General features: G+C 45.2%; 1 protein-coding gene across 1 annotated transcript in view; it reads right to left on the bottom strand.

The window, feature by feature from the left end:
* Positions 1-1,573: 1,573 nt before the first annotated feature.
* LOC119951915 (fatty-acid amide hydrolase 2-like) overlaps positions 1,574-17,477 on the bottom strand; it is a 35,127-nt gene continuing 19,223 nt past the window's right edge. Inside the window, exons 3-6 of the mRNA XM_038775308.1 lie at positions 9,448-9,567; positions 8,951-9,062; positions 3,663-3,857; positions 1,574-2,604 (exon numbers count right to left, since the gene is read on the bottom strand). Of these exons, the coding sequence (XP_038631236.1) occupies positions 2,429-2,604; positions 3,663-3,857; positions 8,951-9,062; positions 9,448-9,567 (603 nt within the window). The 3' untranslated portion in view covers positions 1,574-2,428. The remainder of the gene's footprint in view (positions 2,605-3,662; positions 3,858-8,950; positions 9,063-9,447; positions 9,568-17,477) is intronic.

Genomic DNA, 17,477 nt, shown 5'->3' with positions numbered 1-17,477 from the left:
AGTTGTGGCAATGAATCACATTTAAATACATGTAAAGCATGTTCCTACATACTAGAGCATCATGATTCATACTGCAAATATTTCAACTCATTTTACAAGCCTAAAAATTACTTTGGAATTCTAGTACTCAACTGTTCGAAGCATTCATGGAATTATTTTCTCCAATAAGTATTAAATAAGATTAACATAGAACTTTCAGTCATGCAGTCAGAATATTACTGTAATAAAAGCAAAATCATGATGCTGGAAATCTGAACAAAAACAGAAAATGTTGGAAAATTCACATCTGGCAGCCTATGTGGAGAGAAATAGAATTAACGTTTGGAGCCCCTATGACTCTTCTCAAGACCTAAACAGAGGAAGAAATGTGATAGGTTATGTATTGTATAAGAGGTGTTGGAGCAGTGTAGAATGTCAGTGATAGGTGGAAGTTAGTAGCGATTCCAACAAAGATGTGTAGGGCACAAGTCAGAGGGAGTGTCAATGGCAGTAAAGAGTTATAGAATGTGTTAGTAGTGGCATAAAGGTAAGATATCAAAATGTGTTAACGGAAGAACAAGGGTCAGTGCTCAGTGAAAGCAAAACTAAAAAACAGGTGACAGAAGGGGGACAAAAGACTTTTTGGATGGAGGAGAAAGGTCACAGTCTAAAGTTGTTGAACTTAATGTTGAGTACTGAGGGCTGTAATATGCCTAATTGGAAGTTGGCATGCTGCTCCTCCAGGTTGCATTGGGCTTCACTGGAGCATTGCAGCAGGCTAAGTACATAAATTTGGGCATAAGAGCAAAATTCTGAGTTGAAATGGCAAATGACAGGAATGTTAGGGTCACGCTTGCGGACTGAGCCAAGGTGTTCCGCAAAACAGCCACCCAGTGTGTGTTTTGTGTCCCCAGTGTAGAGGAGACAATATTGGGAGCAGCAAATACAGTAGACCAAATTGAAGGAGGTGCAAACAAAATGTTGCTTCACCTGAAAGGAGTGTTTGGGGTCTTGAATAATGAGAGGGGAAAACAGCAGGTGTTGCACCTTCTGCAATTGCAAGCGGAGATGTTGTGGGAAGGGGATGAGGAGTTGGGGTTGATGCAAGAGTGGCCGGGGGTATCACGGAGGGAGCGGTCCTTTGGAAAGCTGACTGGCGGGGGGCGGGGTGGGGAAGGGAAGAGTCATGCTGGAGTTGGAGGTAATCACAGAAACCTCACAGTTCTCCAATCCTGCACATGCCGCTTTTATCTCCTTCCCAAAACCCACAAACAGGATCAAAACTTGAAGGTTATTGTACTTGGTATCAGTGACAACATATCAAATTTTCCATAACATCCAACGGTACTCCAGAGGTCCTGGTTTAACAAGTGATAACCTGTTTAACTTAGAAGAGACAGAAGTATATGTGCCAATAATCTCTAGATGAAGACAAGTTTATAAGTAGAAGTTATGTATGAAGTTTAAATGCAATTACACAATATAGATAAGGTGTATGGATAGATGCAGAGTGGTTTGGTAAAACTCAATTAAGACTAAGTTATGATTAACCGAGATTTCATCAAAGAAAGAATGCAGAAACACCCCCAAAACATCTCATTTAAAGTATATTTATTGCTTATAAATTATATAAACTGGCCATCTGAATGTGACATTAAAATTTACATTTCAAAATTTTGTTATACAGTAAACAAAGTTAACAGTGCAATGCAATAGCAAATCCACAACTGTGCATTCTTAGATTTCCATGACTTCAATAATCTAGCTTGTTCAATTATCTATAATAGTATATCTGTCCTAGATTTATTTAAGAGACAGCATCATTCACCAATTGTACAATTAACAAGCCACAATAAAAAAAAGCTGCATGGAAAACAGTTTTAGTTCCAGTGAACTGTAAAGGTTGCAAATAAAATATCAACTTGAAAATAGTTAGAGAAGTTGGTGGTTAAAGAAAAATGTGCTTTGTTCAATGACAGATCAGCATAAAATAATTAAGTACACCCACAGATATAAAATGTCCAAATTTGCATTTTGTACAAGAATTTTAGAGTTACGTATGCTCTCAGAAGGAATTTAAAAAAATTAATCTAGCATAATCAAACTTGTATTGACAAGTTATTCATGGACTAAAAGTAATGACTAAACACAATTCTCCACCATTAACAGTCAGGAATTATTCTACACAATGTACAGATGTGGTGTTAACAAGTGTCAATAAAAGGTTAGTGAGAAAAATATAGCTACAAGCAATAACTTTCAAGATTTCACATTCACATTGCTATAGGATTATTTGACACATCCCTTTATGGCATAAATCTTTTAACTTGATTATAGAAAATATCCATAATTGAATCCTGGCTGTCTATCATTAATTAAAATAGCAGTGGATAAAGAAAGAAAAGTCCCTTCTTTTTTAAAGCAGGAATAAGATGAACTTAAGATTTATTCAAGGTGCTCCTGGATTCCGCCATCCACCAAAAGCACATTCTAAATGTTGAGCCACACGTAAGCAGAGGTGGTCATTATGGTGATTAGCTACAAGCTGAATTCCAAGAGGCAGCCCGTCTTTACTTAACCCAAGGGGACACTGGGTCACTGGCAGTCCAAGCACATTAAAAATTGCTAGAAGATGAAATGACAAACAAATTAAACATATTTTAAATATACCGTACCTAGATTATTTCAAAATGCACCCAGAAAATAGGCTCAGAAAACATAACATGGAAATTCATAAAAAGTTGCTCTTAACTCTGAGCAACGAAGATCTGCAATGATCTGCAATTAAATTGGTCAAGTCAAAAATGCTGAAGATATTAAAAATACAATCAGCTGCCATGATGGTAGGATGGATGCAATACGTTAATGAGGTTTAATGTTGTCATTCTGATATTTAAGTCCTTAAATTTAAGGATTAAAAAATTACCACAATTAATGCATATGCTGCCAGATGGCAATATCTGAAAGGGGTGTTAACTGACACTGTTCATAGAGTTGCACTATAATTCAACATCCCTTTCTTACTAAGATTAATTGAAATAACTATTCAAATTAAGCTGTAATGAAGAATAAAGAAAACAAACTTACTAACTGGCAAAGATAAGTTCAGGATCAGGAAACACTTCAAGAAGAGAGGGGTTTACACATAGAATAACCTTCCTAAATTACCAATTTGGTGGCAGCCTTTCAGAATGCAAGGATCTCTCCTTACACTTGGAGAAGTTCACAGAAAAGATAAAGCTGGAAGTCACACTGTGCTTTTATGAGGAACATGGCAAAAACCAAGTATGGTGAATTGTGGAATATATTTGGTACGTTCAGAAGTTTTTGAAAACAAACATGCCAATAAAAATTGCAAGTGTATGCAAATAATGTTTTCACAATGCAACTAAACTACACATGTCCAATGTTTGCAATTGCCTCAGTATATTTTAAAAACATGCATACGTTTGGAATTTAATTGTAAATTAAGTACTGCCCACTTTAATTCAGCCCAAGAACAAATGATAGCAAATGGGACGTTATAAACCATGGGAACAACCAAAGCTTTTAAATTTTGTGTGTTTTAGTTAGTTCTTTGACAAGTAAAATATACTTTTTATAAGAAAATATATTTCAAATTTACACAATTTTACTTAAGATTTTGTAGTTTAAAAACATTTAACTTCATGTCTGTTGCTTACCTGTGTATGCAAAGTTGAAGGGCATAAGTTTAGGGTGGTGGTGTCTTGGTGCAATTTTTGGATGGGATGGGTATAAAAATACACCATCATCTCCTAGTAGATTGGAAAACTCATTCTGAAGGTTCCGACTCATGTTCATCAGTTTAACATTATTTTGATGATTTACTTTGGCCAAATCTTCCGTAATACTAAGACCTATAGTAATAAACATAAATTACATCAGGTAGGCAGAGCTAACAGTTTTTAATTAACTTGCAGAGCTATTCAAAAATTTATCAAGGATATTATTAATTCAAAACGTAACTTGAGACTATTGCGTCCAATCATTTTGCAAGACCAAATTCTGCCTTAGATTAATGAATTCAGGCTAAACAAAATTTCTGCTCAATTTCCTAACGTTGCCAACTGAAGCTTTTAAATTTTGTGTGTTTTAGTTAGTTCTTTGACAAGTAAAATATACTTTTTATAAGAAAATATATTTCAAATTTACACAATTTTACTTAAGATTTTGTAGTTTAAAAACATACCACCCACCCTAGTTTACAAAAAAAAACACTCGTACAAGTGGTCTCAACTGTTAGAAACAAGTTACAAACACAGCGACTGAGTAAGTACTGCAATGTAATTTTAGCAGAACGGGTGTGGTGTTTACACAGAAACTGACCATGGTTAGGTTATTTAGTAAAGATTTGGATTTGATTGGACTTCCGGTGGTGGCCATGGAGCGAGTGGTAGTACATTTGGTGGCTTCCGCTCGAAGTGGAATTTTCTGGTCCTTCCACACCCGATGGGAGGGTTATTTGCTGGGGAATCGTGTATAAGCACTGAAGGATTGCAATCCTCTGGTGGGGCCGGTTTATGGCTTATCAGACGAGGAGAGCAACAAAGAAGAGGCAGTAGCTTGACCGCAAGAATAGTCGAGGTGCGACACAGAAAAAGATGGCGGAAGGCCACCCAATGGTCTGCAAGGCAGCTCGTGAACGGTTTGAACAACAAGTTCCAGCAGCAGAGGAAGGAGGCCTCAGAGTACCTGGCTAAGGTGGTGGAGCCACTTAGGGAGGCTATCGAGAGAGTGGAGCAAAGGCTGGAGGCGCAGGGCCTGACACTTCAGGACGTAGAGGAGACCATAGGGGAACACAAGGACTGGCTGACTTCGCTGGAGTCGGAGATGGTGCTGGTGGAGGACAGCCAAAGGAGGTTGAATGAGAAGGTGGAGGACCTTGAGAATCGCTCCAGGAGTCAGAATCTCCAGATCGTGGGGATGCCTGAGGGGATCAAAGGTGTGCAGGCCACTAAATATGTGGTAAATATGCTGGAGAAGCTGATGGGGACGGGGATTTTTTGACCGTCCTCTAGAGGTGGATAAGGCACACAGGGTGCTGAGGAGGAGGCCGAAGGCGATGGTGGTGAGGCTGCATCGTTTTCACAATAAGAAAACTTTGAAATGGACGAGGCAGACAAAGAAGTGTAGCTGGGAGAGGAGTGAGCTGAGAATATACCAGGACCTGGGTGTGGAGTCGGCCAAGCGGCAGGCTGGTTATAATCGGGTCAAGGCTGCCCTCTACACGGAGGGGACGACTTTCGGGGTGCTGTATGTTGCTCGTCTGTGCGTCACGCATCAGAATCGGTAGTTTTATTTTGATATGTTTGAGGTGGCGAGGGAGTGTACAAGAGACATGGACCGGGGGGGGGGGGGGGGGGGGGGGGTTGGTGCAGACACTGAACTGTGGAGATGTTAAATGTGGGCTCACAGGATGGATGAATTTAAGGAGACTGGGAGTTGAGAGGGCATGTGTGCTTTCTTTAATTTTGGGGTTTTGGGATGTGGGGCGTGAAGGGCGGATTTGCGGAAGGGACAGTATACGGAGGCCCCAGGCGAACGACGACCTGTTTCCAACCCGGTGGGAAGTTTTGATAGGATCATGGGGATTCCAGGGAGTTTGGCCATTTCGCAGGATATAAATTGGACATGGGGAAAAATGCCAGGAAGCAGGAGAGGAGGCTGGGGGAGTTGCTGTTCCGGGTGGTAGGAGTGAGTTTCCACTATCTTGGGATACAGGTGGCGCGGAGTTGGGCCCAGCAGCATTACTTGAACTTGGCTCGACTATGGAGGGTATGAAGGTGGACTTGAGGAGGTGGGATGTGTTGCCCTTGTCTTTGCCAGGGCATGTACAGACGGTCAAAATGACGGTGCTGCCCGAGTTTCTATTCGTATTTCAGAACCACCCCATCTTTGTTCCAGAGTCCTTTTTTAGAAAGGTAAATGGGATGATTTCAAGGTTCATGTGGGCAGCGAAGGCCCTGCGAATGAGGAGGGTGTTTCTGAAAAGGAATTGGTGAGTGGAGGGTCTGGCTTTGCCAAGCCTGCTGAAGTAATACTGGGTAGCAAACATCGCAAGAGTTAGAAATTGGGCAGCGGAGTTGAGCTTGGACTGTGGGCAGATGGAGGTGGTGGCGTATAGGGGGACAGTTTGAGGGCACTACTGTTGGCGCCTCTTCCGTTCTCGACAATCCAATATTCTGTGAGCCCAGTAGTGGTATTCAGCTTTCAGGGTTTGGAACCAGTATAGGCAACACTTCGGACTGGGAGTGTCTCTGTGGGTGCCTATATGTGACAACCATAGGTTTGTGCCAGTGGGGCTGGATGCGAGGTTCCGGGGGTGGCAGCAGATGGGTGTAGAGTATTTCAGGAATTTGTTTGTGGGAGGAAAGTTTGCAGGCCTGCAGGAGCTTGAGGAGACAGATCAATTGCCTAAGGGTAACAGGTTCAGGTACCTGCAGGTGAGGAACTTTATTAGAAAAGTGGTGTCATCCTTTCCTGAGCTGCCACCTCTGGTGCTGCAAGACAGGTTGTTGTCGGGGGATGACATTCGGGAGGGGAGAGTGGCGGATATATATGGAGACCTGAAGAATAGGGAGGGCGTTCCTGTGGAGGAGATCAGTGGGAGGAAGAGTTGGGGGCCAGATGTGGAGGAAGCTCTGCGGAGGGTGAATGCTTACTCATCGTGTGCGAGGTTAAGCATCATCCAATTTAAGTGGTGCATGGAGCCCACATGACGGACTTGAGGATGAGCCGGTTCTTTTTGGGGATGGAGAATAGGTGTGGGGGCGGTGACCAATGAGAATGTGTTTTGGGCATGTACAATGTTGATGGGGTTCTGGAAGAGGATTTCAGATGTAATGTCTGAAGTTCTGGGCGTAGCTGTGGCTCCAAGTCCGGAGGTGGCAATATTCGGAGTGTCGGAAGATCTGGGAGTTCAGGTGGGGAGAGAGGCCGATGTCTTGGGCTTTGCGGTCCTGATAGCCCAGAGACGGACTCTGTGGAGTTGGCAGGACTCGGAGCCATCAAAGGTGAGGGTATGGGTGAGTGACCTGGCAGAATTTTGCACCTGAAAAAGTCACGTTTGCCATACATGGAGTGGAAGAGGGGTTCACCCTAAGGTGGAAATTGTTTATTGACTTCTTTGAAGTGGATTGAGGCTTCAGCAGGGTGGGGGTGGAGTTCTGGTTTGTTCTGTTTTGTTTAGGGGGATGGAGGAAAGAAAAAGGAGGCTGACTTGGAGGGGACAGGGGGTTGAGGGCTGGATTGTTAGTTTTGTTACCTGTAGCCGAGGTTTGACTTTTCTATTTTTGCATATATAAAAATGCCTTCAATAAATTATTTCTCAAAAAAAAGATTTGGATATAATTGGTTCCAAAACATTTTTCAAGGTAATTTATCTGCCACATTCTTTCGTATACGTCCGTATTAACGGGGAGAAAATAAACACACAATAATGTATTTTTAAATTGCAATAACTGCAAATTTTCTCCAGGCTCCCTAAACCAGCCAGCCTTTTTAGCTCATGAACAGAAATGCTGAAACAAACTCTAATATTGCCATCGGTGCTCAAAGCTGTTGGGTACAGTTTCTATTGTAACATGATACAACTAGAAGAGTTGAAAAAGCTTTACTGCAAAAGTCTGAAGCATTTCTATATTTGTTTACCCCCTCTTTTGGCAATCATTTTAATTAAATTAGAATTTTAATTACACTTTCCCCACACCAATACCTTTGCAATTCTTTTTTTTTTCCCATAAAATTTTAGATTCAAGAGTTTAAACATATTTTTCTTATCTTTTTCTACTTTATCACAGTCCTAACTGCTTGAAAAAAAATGGATGACAATTCGTCATCATGGGGGTGGTACAGTGGTTACCATTGCTGAGGATCCGGGTTCAATCCCAGACCCAGGTCACTGTCTGTGTAGAGTTTGCACATTCTTCCCGTGCCTGCGTGGGTCTCACCCCCACAACCCAAAAATGTGCAGGTTAGGTGGATTGGCCACGCTAAATTGCCACAAAATTGGGGTGAAAATGAATTGGGCCTTAACTTTTTTTTAAAAAATAATTCACTATTAGCTATATAAAATAATGGCCTCATTCCTCCTGAGCCAGTTTCTCATGCACCTGCCACCATGAGTAAAATGTTATAGGTAGTGTACCAGGGATGGGTTCAAAGAAGGGCCAGATTGACTGAACTATAAGCTCGAACAATTATATTACTGCACTGCTGTGTGCAGTTTATTTGCCAGGATCTGAGTCAATCCTGTGCCCTGGTCAACACCCTGATCTTAGAAGCCAAGTAGTAAACACTAGAGACATAAAGTGTGTGCGCAAGGGATAGATGAAAGCCATACGGGAGCAGAGTTTTCAAGACCATGATAGCAGGACACTTTGTTATTGGAAGAATCCTTCTACAGCCAAACCTTGATATTCAATACTAGTCTTGAAGAATCACTATGTAGCTGGTTCAGTAGAGGGTCTCACAGCGTTACGGTGAATTTTATTCATTTGGATATTTTCCACCTCTCAGATTTTTTGGATTCACCAATATTTGATTAACAGAAGGATGTAGTTTATCAGAGATATTTATTTCAGGCCAGTATCTATTCAATTAAGTGAATTGTCAGATATGTTACACCGCTTTTCGTGCCTCATTTTAATGTCAACAGCAAAATGTGCACGGTCTTATTGCCCTACAGTTAATTTCTCATGCTACAAGTACCCAGTTTCCCAGAATATTAAAATAATGAAACATTGATGTCTCAGGAAGGTCACAGTGTTCCTGAGTACTTCTCAAATCTTGGAACCTGCAAGCATGCTACCTCAGTAAAATGTCAGTGTTACAAGACCACTTAAGAAAATGTCATTTTTTGCTTCAATGAGAAGTCTAAACCATGTTTGCAATGTCTTAAACATAACATAATTCCAGCACTTTAACTGCATTCTGCCACGGTAAACTTTACCTATAGCAGGAATTGTATGTGGCGAAAGTCCCAGAATCCTTTTCACTAATTCCCACAGTGGCCTTATCTCCTTTCCATGATCTGCCATCAACTCTTTGAAAGACCTTGATTCCTGTTAAAATAATATAGGCTGTTATCCAACAATGTAACTTCTGTTTTAGCTTGCAGTCTTCATTTAATTAGGGGTCAAATTAAAACAAGAGTGTTAATTCTAGGCAAAGACGAAAGATGCAGATGGGTGATTTTATGGTGGTGGAAATAGGAGGGCTTTGTGATGGAAACTCCTGATTCAGACAGAATGCTGAGCTATAGCCAAACAAGTAGAACAAAAATCAAGAAATTAACTATGTTTTGTTTCTAACACCGAGATTATTGAACATTTGCACACTTAATTTCAGCTTTCATTTTCAAAGTTTCGCTTCAGGATTTCTTTCAGAGAGGAGAAAATAAAATACTATTAATTCTTTAAATATCAGAAATGATAAATGCAACTGTACCTTGCCATCTGTCTCTGGGGAGACCATCATTGCTGACCAAATCTGGAAAGCATACTTCATCTTGTGGATATGAACTTGCTGTACCTGTACACCAAACTGCACTTCAAGGTATTCAGTTAACTGAAAAATCCCAAAATATAGCACCAGAAGATTAAATGTGCAATATCAAGATTTACATTATCTGCTAATGATATTTAAGACAGCTGCAAACAGAGCCAGTAAAAATATTTTTAGCTAGTAAGGTACTGCAAAACTCTTAGACAATTCAAACCCACCAATATCCTTATGATTAATTTCACTCAGACTTAGAGGTGTGTTCAAATAAAAAGGGTGGGGAGGGAGATAATTGCTAAACTAATCAAACTCAAGAGGATAAAACCATAGAGTGCGATGATTCTCCGGAAAGATTTCTAAGTGTGGTAACAAGCGGGAACTGCATTAATTGGTTCACTTAAGACTGCCGTTAATTGGTTCACTAAACAAGGTGCAAACTCCACACGGACAGTGACCCAGAGCCGGGATCGAACCTGGGACCTCGGCGCTGTGAGGCAGCAACGCTAACCACTGCACCAACATGCTGCCAGTCCCACGAGGTTCTTGTCGAAAATGAAGGCTCACCGGCTGATTAGTCGGGACCCCCACTAACAAGGTCGAGCAGCACATAAACAGCTCTTGCAGAGCCAGCCCCAGTCAGCTCGCAAACATGGCAGCGAGAAGACCACCTCCAAGATTCGGATCTGGCCAGGCTCCTTGATGCTGGAAGCCAGGAGGGATGCCCTGTTTCCCAGAGGATCCTGGAGGGTGAGCCACAGGGCAGCTAGTGCTGCCTGGGACGAGGTGGCAGTGGCTGCAAGTTCTGGGAGCATGACCAGGAGGACTGGCCTCCAGTGCTGCAAAAAGGCAGCACAGGCAAGTTGACACCAATACTAGCCCCCTCTCCCCCGGAGACCGTTCCGCCCCCACGTGAGCAACCACCCCGCCAACTCTCCATGAAACCTCAATCCTCCCCTCTCCGTTCCACCTCACCCCCCCCCCCCCTTCCTTCATACACGCCCCTTCCACCACTGTGAACCACGTATGTGGCTAATGATGCCCTCTGTGTCTCCGCAGGAGAAGCACTCCCACAATCGTCAGAAAAGGGCCCTGACTAGCGGAGGTGTGCTGGACTTAAGAATCCTCATTATCTTCGAGAACAGGCCTTGGAGGTGACAGGGTGGCCGAGGACTGAGTGGTCATCAACAGGGAGGTTGGAGGAAGGTGCAGAGGTGAGGATCCGCTGGGCACCACCTGGAGGACCTGTCAAACAGTGAGTTTTTATTGCCATACAGACTGACTCATCCCCTCCCACTGACCACATGTCCATTCTCCCGCAGGTCCTCCAGCCGATGGCGCCGGCCCGGTCTCCTCTCCAGCCACCCAGGAGAGCATCTCGGAAAAGAGCACTGAGAAAGACACGATTGATGAGTCATAGCAGTCATCCCCACCGTCTACCAGCGCAGACACGGACCTCGGTGGGAACATTAGTGGTCATGCTTCTGGGCACAATCTGATGTGCACCACATTGCTTTTTCTTTTCATGAATTGTATTGCAAACTTGTATCTCAACAGGTTACAGCACATAAATACCCCAGGAAACATACTTCCCAACAATCAACAATATCGTTTGTACAACATTTCCCCGCTTTTCACTCCCCCTCCCCCCGGTGACGAACAACTCCTCAAACAAGGTCACGAACGTTCCCCCACCTTTACTCAAACCCCTCTGTTGAGCTCCTTAACTCATACTTTATCTTTTCCAACCCCGGGAAGTCGTAGATTATCCAACCATGCCGCTACCCCCGGTGGTGATGTCAACCGCCACTTCAGTAAAATTCGCCGCCGGACAATCAGAGGCGCGAGGGCCATGACATCGGCCTTCCTCCTCTCCATGAGCTTCGGCTTCTCCAAAACACCAAATATCACCACCAAAAGGATCTGGATCCACCTCCTCTCCCCACTATCCTTGCTATGACCGTGAACATGCCCACCCAAAATCTCTCCAATTTTTCACAACCCCAGAACATGTACGTGTGATTCTCTGGCCCCCGCCCACACCTCTCACACACATCTGCCACCCCTTGGAAGAACTCACTCATTCTTACCCGAGTCATATGTACCCTTTGTATAACCTGAAACTGCATGAGGCTCATCCTTGTGCACAGGGAGGTCCCGTTTATCCCACACAGTTCCTCACTCCATACTCCCCAATTGATCTCTCCTCCCACTACCCTTCCCATTTTTCCTTGATCTTCACCACCCTATTCCCCTTTCACATCCGGAAGCACCGGTTGCTCCAACAGGATGTATCCCGGCAACCTAGGGAACTCCTTCCAGGCCTTTTGCGCAAAGTCCCTAACCTGCAGATACCTGAACTCACTCCCTCTTGGGAGCTCTACCCTCTCCCTTAGCTCCTCCAAACTGGCAAACCCTTCCACCAAATACAGATCCCTCACCTTGACCAACCCCACTTCCTCCACCTCCATCCCCCCCCCCCGACCGAGTCAAACCCATGATACTCGCACAACGGCGTTAACACCGTCATCCCTTCCACCCTAAAATGCCTCCTCAACCAATTCCAAATCTTCACCGTGGACTGTACCACCGGGCTCCCTGAATACTTAATCGGCGCCACTGGCAACACTGCCGTCACCATGGCCCTTAACCTGGACCCCCTACAAGATTCCTCAAACATCCTAACCCATTCTACCCCTTCTCTTGCCCACCATCGGCGCACCTTTTCCACATTCACCGCCCAGTAATAATGAAGCAATTTTGGCCACGCCCACCCCCCTGCTGCCTCTGCCTCTATAGCAGGGTCCTCCTGACCCTCGGCACCTTACCCACCCATACAAAATCAAAAATAATTGTGTCCAGTTGCCGAAAAAGATCAGGAGTGCCTGAAAAATAAACAGGAACCTCGCAGAACATTCATTTTACCACTTGGACCCTCCCCGTCAAAGTGTATCCCACCTCCTAAGATCTCCCCTGGCCTCCTCCACCAGCTTCATTAAGTTCCACTTATGGAGCCCCATCCATTCCGTCGCTACCCGAATCCCCAAATTTCTGAACCTATCCCTCCCCACGTTAACTGGCTTTCTGTCCCAGTTCATTCACCGGGTAAACCTCACTTTTCCCTACATTCAGCTTATACCCAGAGAACTCTCCCAACTTCCCTAGCAGTCCAATGATCCTTCCCATACTCTCCAGAGGGTCCGAAACATACAACAATAGGTCATTGGCATAGAGCGACATCTGACACCGCTCCCCTCTATCCCCTCATAATCCCCTGCCACTCCGCCGACCCCCTAAGAGCCATCGCCAAAGGCTCTATGGCCAGTGCAAACAACAGCAGGCACCCCTGTGTAATTCAAAGCTTCACGAGCACATATCATTCATCCTCACACCGCCCTTGGTGCCACATACAGCAAACCGCACCCCAACCACACCCAGCCCACAAATCTTCCAAACCCAAACCTCTAACACCTGCCTCTTTGCTTCCTCCAACTGGGGAAATTCCAGCTCGTCTAAAAACCACTCCATGTCCCCCTCCTCTCTCTCCCTGGTCCACCTTGTACAATCCCTGGATGCCTCATTTTATCTTCCCTGGCTCCGACACTACAACCCCAGTCCCCCGCCCCCGTATCCTCAATATTTCCCTGGACTCTGCCTTTCCGCAACTGTGCACCAGCACGAGTCTTGCCTTCTCCCCATATTCATATTACACCCCTCTTCCCCTACCGCCCTCCCCGTTGTCAGCCTGTCAAACTGCCCCTGAAAACTCTTCCTCCTCGCCAATCCCTCCGTGGTGGGCGGCCTTGAATACGCCCTGTCCACCTCCACTATCTCGCTCATTAGCAGTCATATTCCTCCCTCCTTTCCCTAACCACACGAGCCTTGAATGAGATCATTTCCCCGGACCACTGCCTTCAGCGCTTCCTAATAAATGAATGAAAAACATTCATCTTGATTGTCATCACCCTCCCTGCAAGGAGAGTAAGAGTGTGCCCACTTCTGCAGGTCTTACTTCCTCCACCAGACTTGTCAGGTTCCATTTGTGGATTTGTGATCAGTTGTGGGCAATTTGGATCCCAGGTAGTGGAATTTGATTTGGGCTTGTTTGAATGGCAGTCCCTCCAGCTCTGCCCTCTCCCTTGCGGGTTCACTGTGAAGATTTCACTTTTGCTCAAGTTGGGTTTGTCGCCAGAGAGGGCTCCAAACTCTTTTATGAGCCTCATGATCCCTTCTATGCTGCTTTGGAGATCCAAAACATAGAGGAGCAGGTCATCCACATTGAGTGAGACTCTGTGGTCTGTTCCCTCTCTGGATTTGCTTCTAATTTTTCCCCACTGAGTGCAATCGCCAGCGGCTTGGGGGCCAGGGTGAATAGGAGCAAGGACATTCCCCATCTGCTCCATAAACACACCTAGTTCTTTCACCATGAGGTGTTCTCCGATTTGGGGTTTGATCTGTCTGTCCGTGGGTCCTGTATGTAGTTAAAGACCCCCCCATGATTCATCAGTGCTTGTCTATGTTGGGGGTTCCACCATGGTCCTCTTTTGTTGTTCCAGCTGGGAGCGTACACATTGACCAGGACCCTGGTGCCCCTTTCAGGACACTCCTGACCATGATGTACCGTGCCCCTGGGTTTGTAATCATCCCCGTTGTGGTAAATGCACAACTAAGCAATATGACTAGCCCACTACCTTTCGTCCCATAGGAAGAATGATATGTCTGTCCCACCTATCTTTTTCTTACCCAAAGTCAGTTCTTCTCCCTCAGATGTGTCACTTGGAGGAAGACCATGTTGGCGTTCATACTTTTCAGGTGGGCAGACTCTGGATCTTTTCACTGGGCCATTAAGTCCCCTGACGTTCCAAGTGATAGGGGAGTTTCTGTTCTCCTCCCACTCCTCCGGGATCAACCATACTTACCTTGTGGATGCGCCCCTGCACACCAGGGTCAAAAGGCCGTCCCAACATAGCTGCCAACTAGGTGTACGCCATGTGGGTGAGCCCCTGCACTCCAGGGTTTCCCTTTGTTTAGGGACTTTCCAAAGTGGCTGCCTGCGGTGCCATTTTCTTCCTGTCAGCCTGGAGTCCTTCCCCCGCCCCTTTGTCCCTCCTATGGTTCGGCTTCTGCCCTTTCTTCCCACCTTCCCTACTGTTGTTCCCGCCCCCACCCAATTTACCCCCCCTAATTATCCGCCCCATTGGTGGTATACTCCCCGTTGCCAGGCCCTTCCTCCCCGATGGGTGATGCGCTGCGCTTTCCGCCCCCCACCCCAATACCTTCTGCCGCTAGCTTTCCTGCTAGTGTGGTGGCCCCCATCCTGAGGTCGAACAAACCTATCCTTCGCCCATTACTTTTCTTCCCCCTCTTCTTCCTCCTGCACTCTGCTGCCCTCGCCCCCTCCAGTGTTTTAGCTCTCGGGTTCAGAGGGAGGCTGTAGTCGCACGCAAATTATCTATTAGCATTTCAGTCTTTCCAGGTGACCATTTCATCATAGTCCTGTTGCAGCTTTCCCAGCCCATTCTCTCGGACAAATTTGTCCGTGTCCGCAGGGGCCGTAAAGTAGTGATCCCTGCCCTGGAAAGTGACCCATAATTTGACTGGGTATAGCCCCCCAACTTTATCCTACTTTTGAGCAGGGCTCCCGTGCTCTGTTGAACTCCACCCGGAGCTTGGACAGGTATGCCCCAATGTTATGGTATATTTTTGAATCTGGTGTCATCCCAGTTGCTGGCTTTTTTGTCTGCCTGGCCCAGCGCAGGATTCTTTCCCGGTCCTGGTACTGGTGCATCTTGCCGATTATTGCCCTTGGTTGTTTCCTGGCCCTGGGTTTTGGCTGGAGTGACCTGTGGGCTCGGTCTATCTCTGGTCGGTTGGTGAAGCTGTCCCTTCCCATCAAATGGGCCACGTAGTCTGTGGAGTTACCGCCTTCCGTTTTCTCCGGCAGGCTAACTATCCTCACATTTCGGCGCTGCAACTGGTTCTCCTGGTCTATCTTCCCCCTTAGGTTCCTTGTGTCGCCACCAACCTCACTATCTCCGTCTCCAGGGTGACGATCTGGTCTGTTGATGTCTTTTCAAGCTCTTAAAGGTGTTCCCCTGTGCCTCCACTTGCCTATACACCTTGTCCAGGGCCAACTGCATGGCGACTAATGCTTCCATGACTGCTACCTTGATGTCACCGTGTCCTCTTTTGAGTCCCCTGGTGAGGAACTTTCATCCGCCTACCGATGAGGGGGAGCTCAGTGTGCAGCTGTTGGTTCCTTGCGATTGGGTGTCGCCGGAGTTTCTTCGCCTCGTGCTTCCGCCATACTGTTTCGCTTCTCCTAGCTTCTGTTGCTTTTTGCGGCTTCTAGAGGCTGCTATTGTTCGGCATCGCTCTTTGCATTTTGATTGGAGAGAGTTTGCTTTGGAGAGGATGCTTTTGTCCCAGTTCTGTCGGGCTATTTCTGACTAAAAGTGCCACCTTTCCTGTGTCCACTCAGCACACCCCCATCACTGGATATCCTCTATGCGATTTTAACAATCTAAAATCCCACACCATAGTATATTTACATTGCCCTTTAAATAGAATCTTAATTCTCCCAGAACCAATCCAAAGCTTCTTTCTACAGCCAACAGACTTTCTCCATTTTCCTTTCCCAGTCGTTTATTTCTAATCCAAAGCTGAGGCAGATTTTCGCCATGGAGAACCTCTCCTTGTGATGGAAATGGCAGAAGTCCCATTTTCACAGGGTGGTTCGCCAATTCGTGTATACTCAGTTCACAGCAGAAGTTGGCCTATCTAAATCATAAGCTACCTCCACTGAAGTCATATTTTTGTATATGAAATGTGCAACATAGATCTGGAAGAAGCAGGTCTGAACTTTGTGCATTTCTTTGGATAGCTAGAGTACCCCCCTTGGAGAGGCAAGGTATCTTATTGGATATGGTCCCGGGGTTCTAGTTAACGGTTAAGCTAATTGGAACAGTCAACAGTGCTGTCAAAATCAACTGCCAAAGCATTGAGAAGTCCTATCCTATAAATCTTTTTAAAAAGGGGATGCTGATATGACATGCATTAAAAAGGTTTTCAGAAAACAATTCTTATTTTCAATATAATGACAAAATAGTTCCAGTTAGATCTTGAGTCAGAAGAATGCTCAGGTACCAAATCAGAATTTAAGCACATTATCTAAGCCAAGGCTTTAGTACTATATTGAGGGAATATTGCATGACGATTGCTCCTCAGGTAAGACATCAAATTCAGGTCCCGATTCCTCTCCTATTGCCATTCATCCAAAGGTGCAATACTTGCAGTTCTCCCAATGACCTGCCCAGCACTCTTCCTTCTACTAAACTACCTGAAACAACTAGCTGCTTATTAATGTCATTGCTATTTGTGAGACTTGTCTGTCACAAAATGATTTCTTCATTTGCCTACTCAACAGTAACTTTGGCCAATATTTTCTGGTCCCGCCAGCAGTAGGTTTTGTGGCTGGCAAGAGTGGGAAATTCGGAAAGAGGCCAAAATGCAGAATCCTGCCAACGGAAAAACAAGTTGTAATTTTTTCCCTCATCACGTTTCATGGTAGGCTGAATGCAGGTCAGATTTCCTGCTGATCCACGATGGAAACCCCATCTTGCATGCAAGTGCATGTATGAAAAACATAACTTGCCAGAATTGGGTTCTCCCTCCTAATTATGCACCACCTCAGCTGGAAATTAGACTGTCATCATTCACGACCACCCTCAATTCATTTGTGACTTCAAGTTGAGTGCAATATTCTGAGGCTACAGATCCTAATTGATGCTAGTGTTAACACACAGTAGAAAGGGTTTATCTGAGGCCACTCACGGTGGGTGCCGTGAGTATTAAACTGGCTGCTCACACGGGTGCCGAGCTCCTCAGTGATGACAGCATTAGCACTCACTGCTGGTGGTTTATGTTTAGGCCGCATATGGTGGACTCCACGGATGTTGAGTTGGGCTGCTTAAGGTGGG

Source organism: Scyliorhinus canicula, chromosome 17, assembly GCF_902713615.1.
Source record: "Scyliorhinus canicula chromosome 17, sScyCan1.1, whole genome shotgun sequence".
In the NCBI taxonomy this organism is placed as follows: Eukaryota; Metazoa; Chordata; class Chondrichthyes; order Carcharhiniformes; family Scyliorhinidae; genus Scyliorhinus; species Scyliorhinus canicula.
The sequence above is the reverse complement of the archived record's forward strand: the minus strand, read 5'-3'. Positions and strand labels throughout refer to the sequence as shown.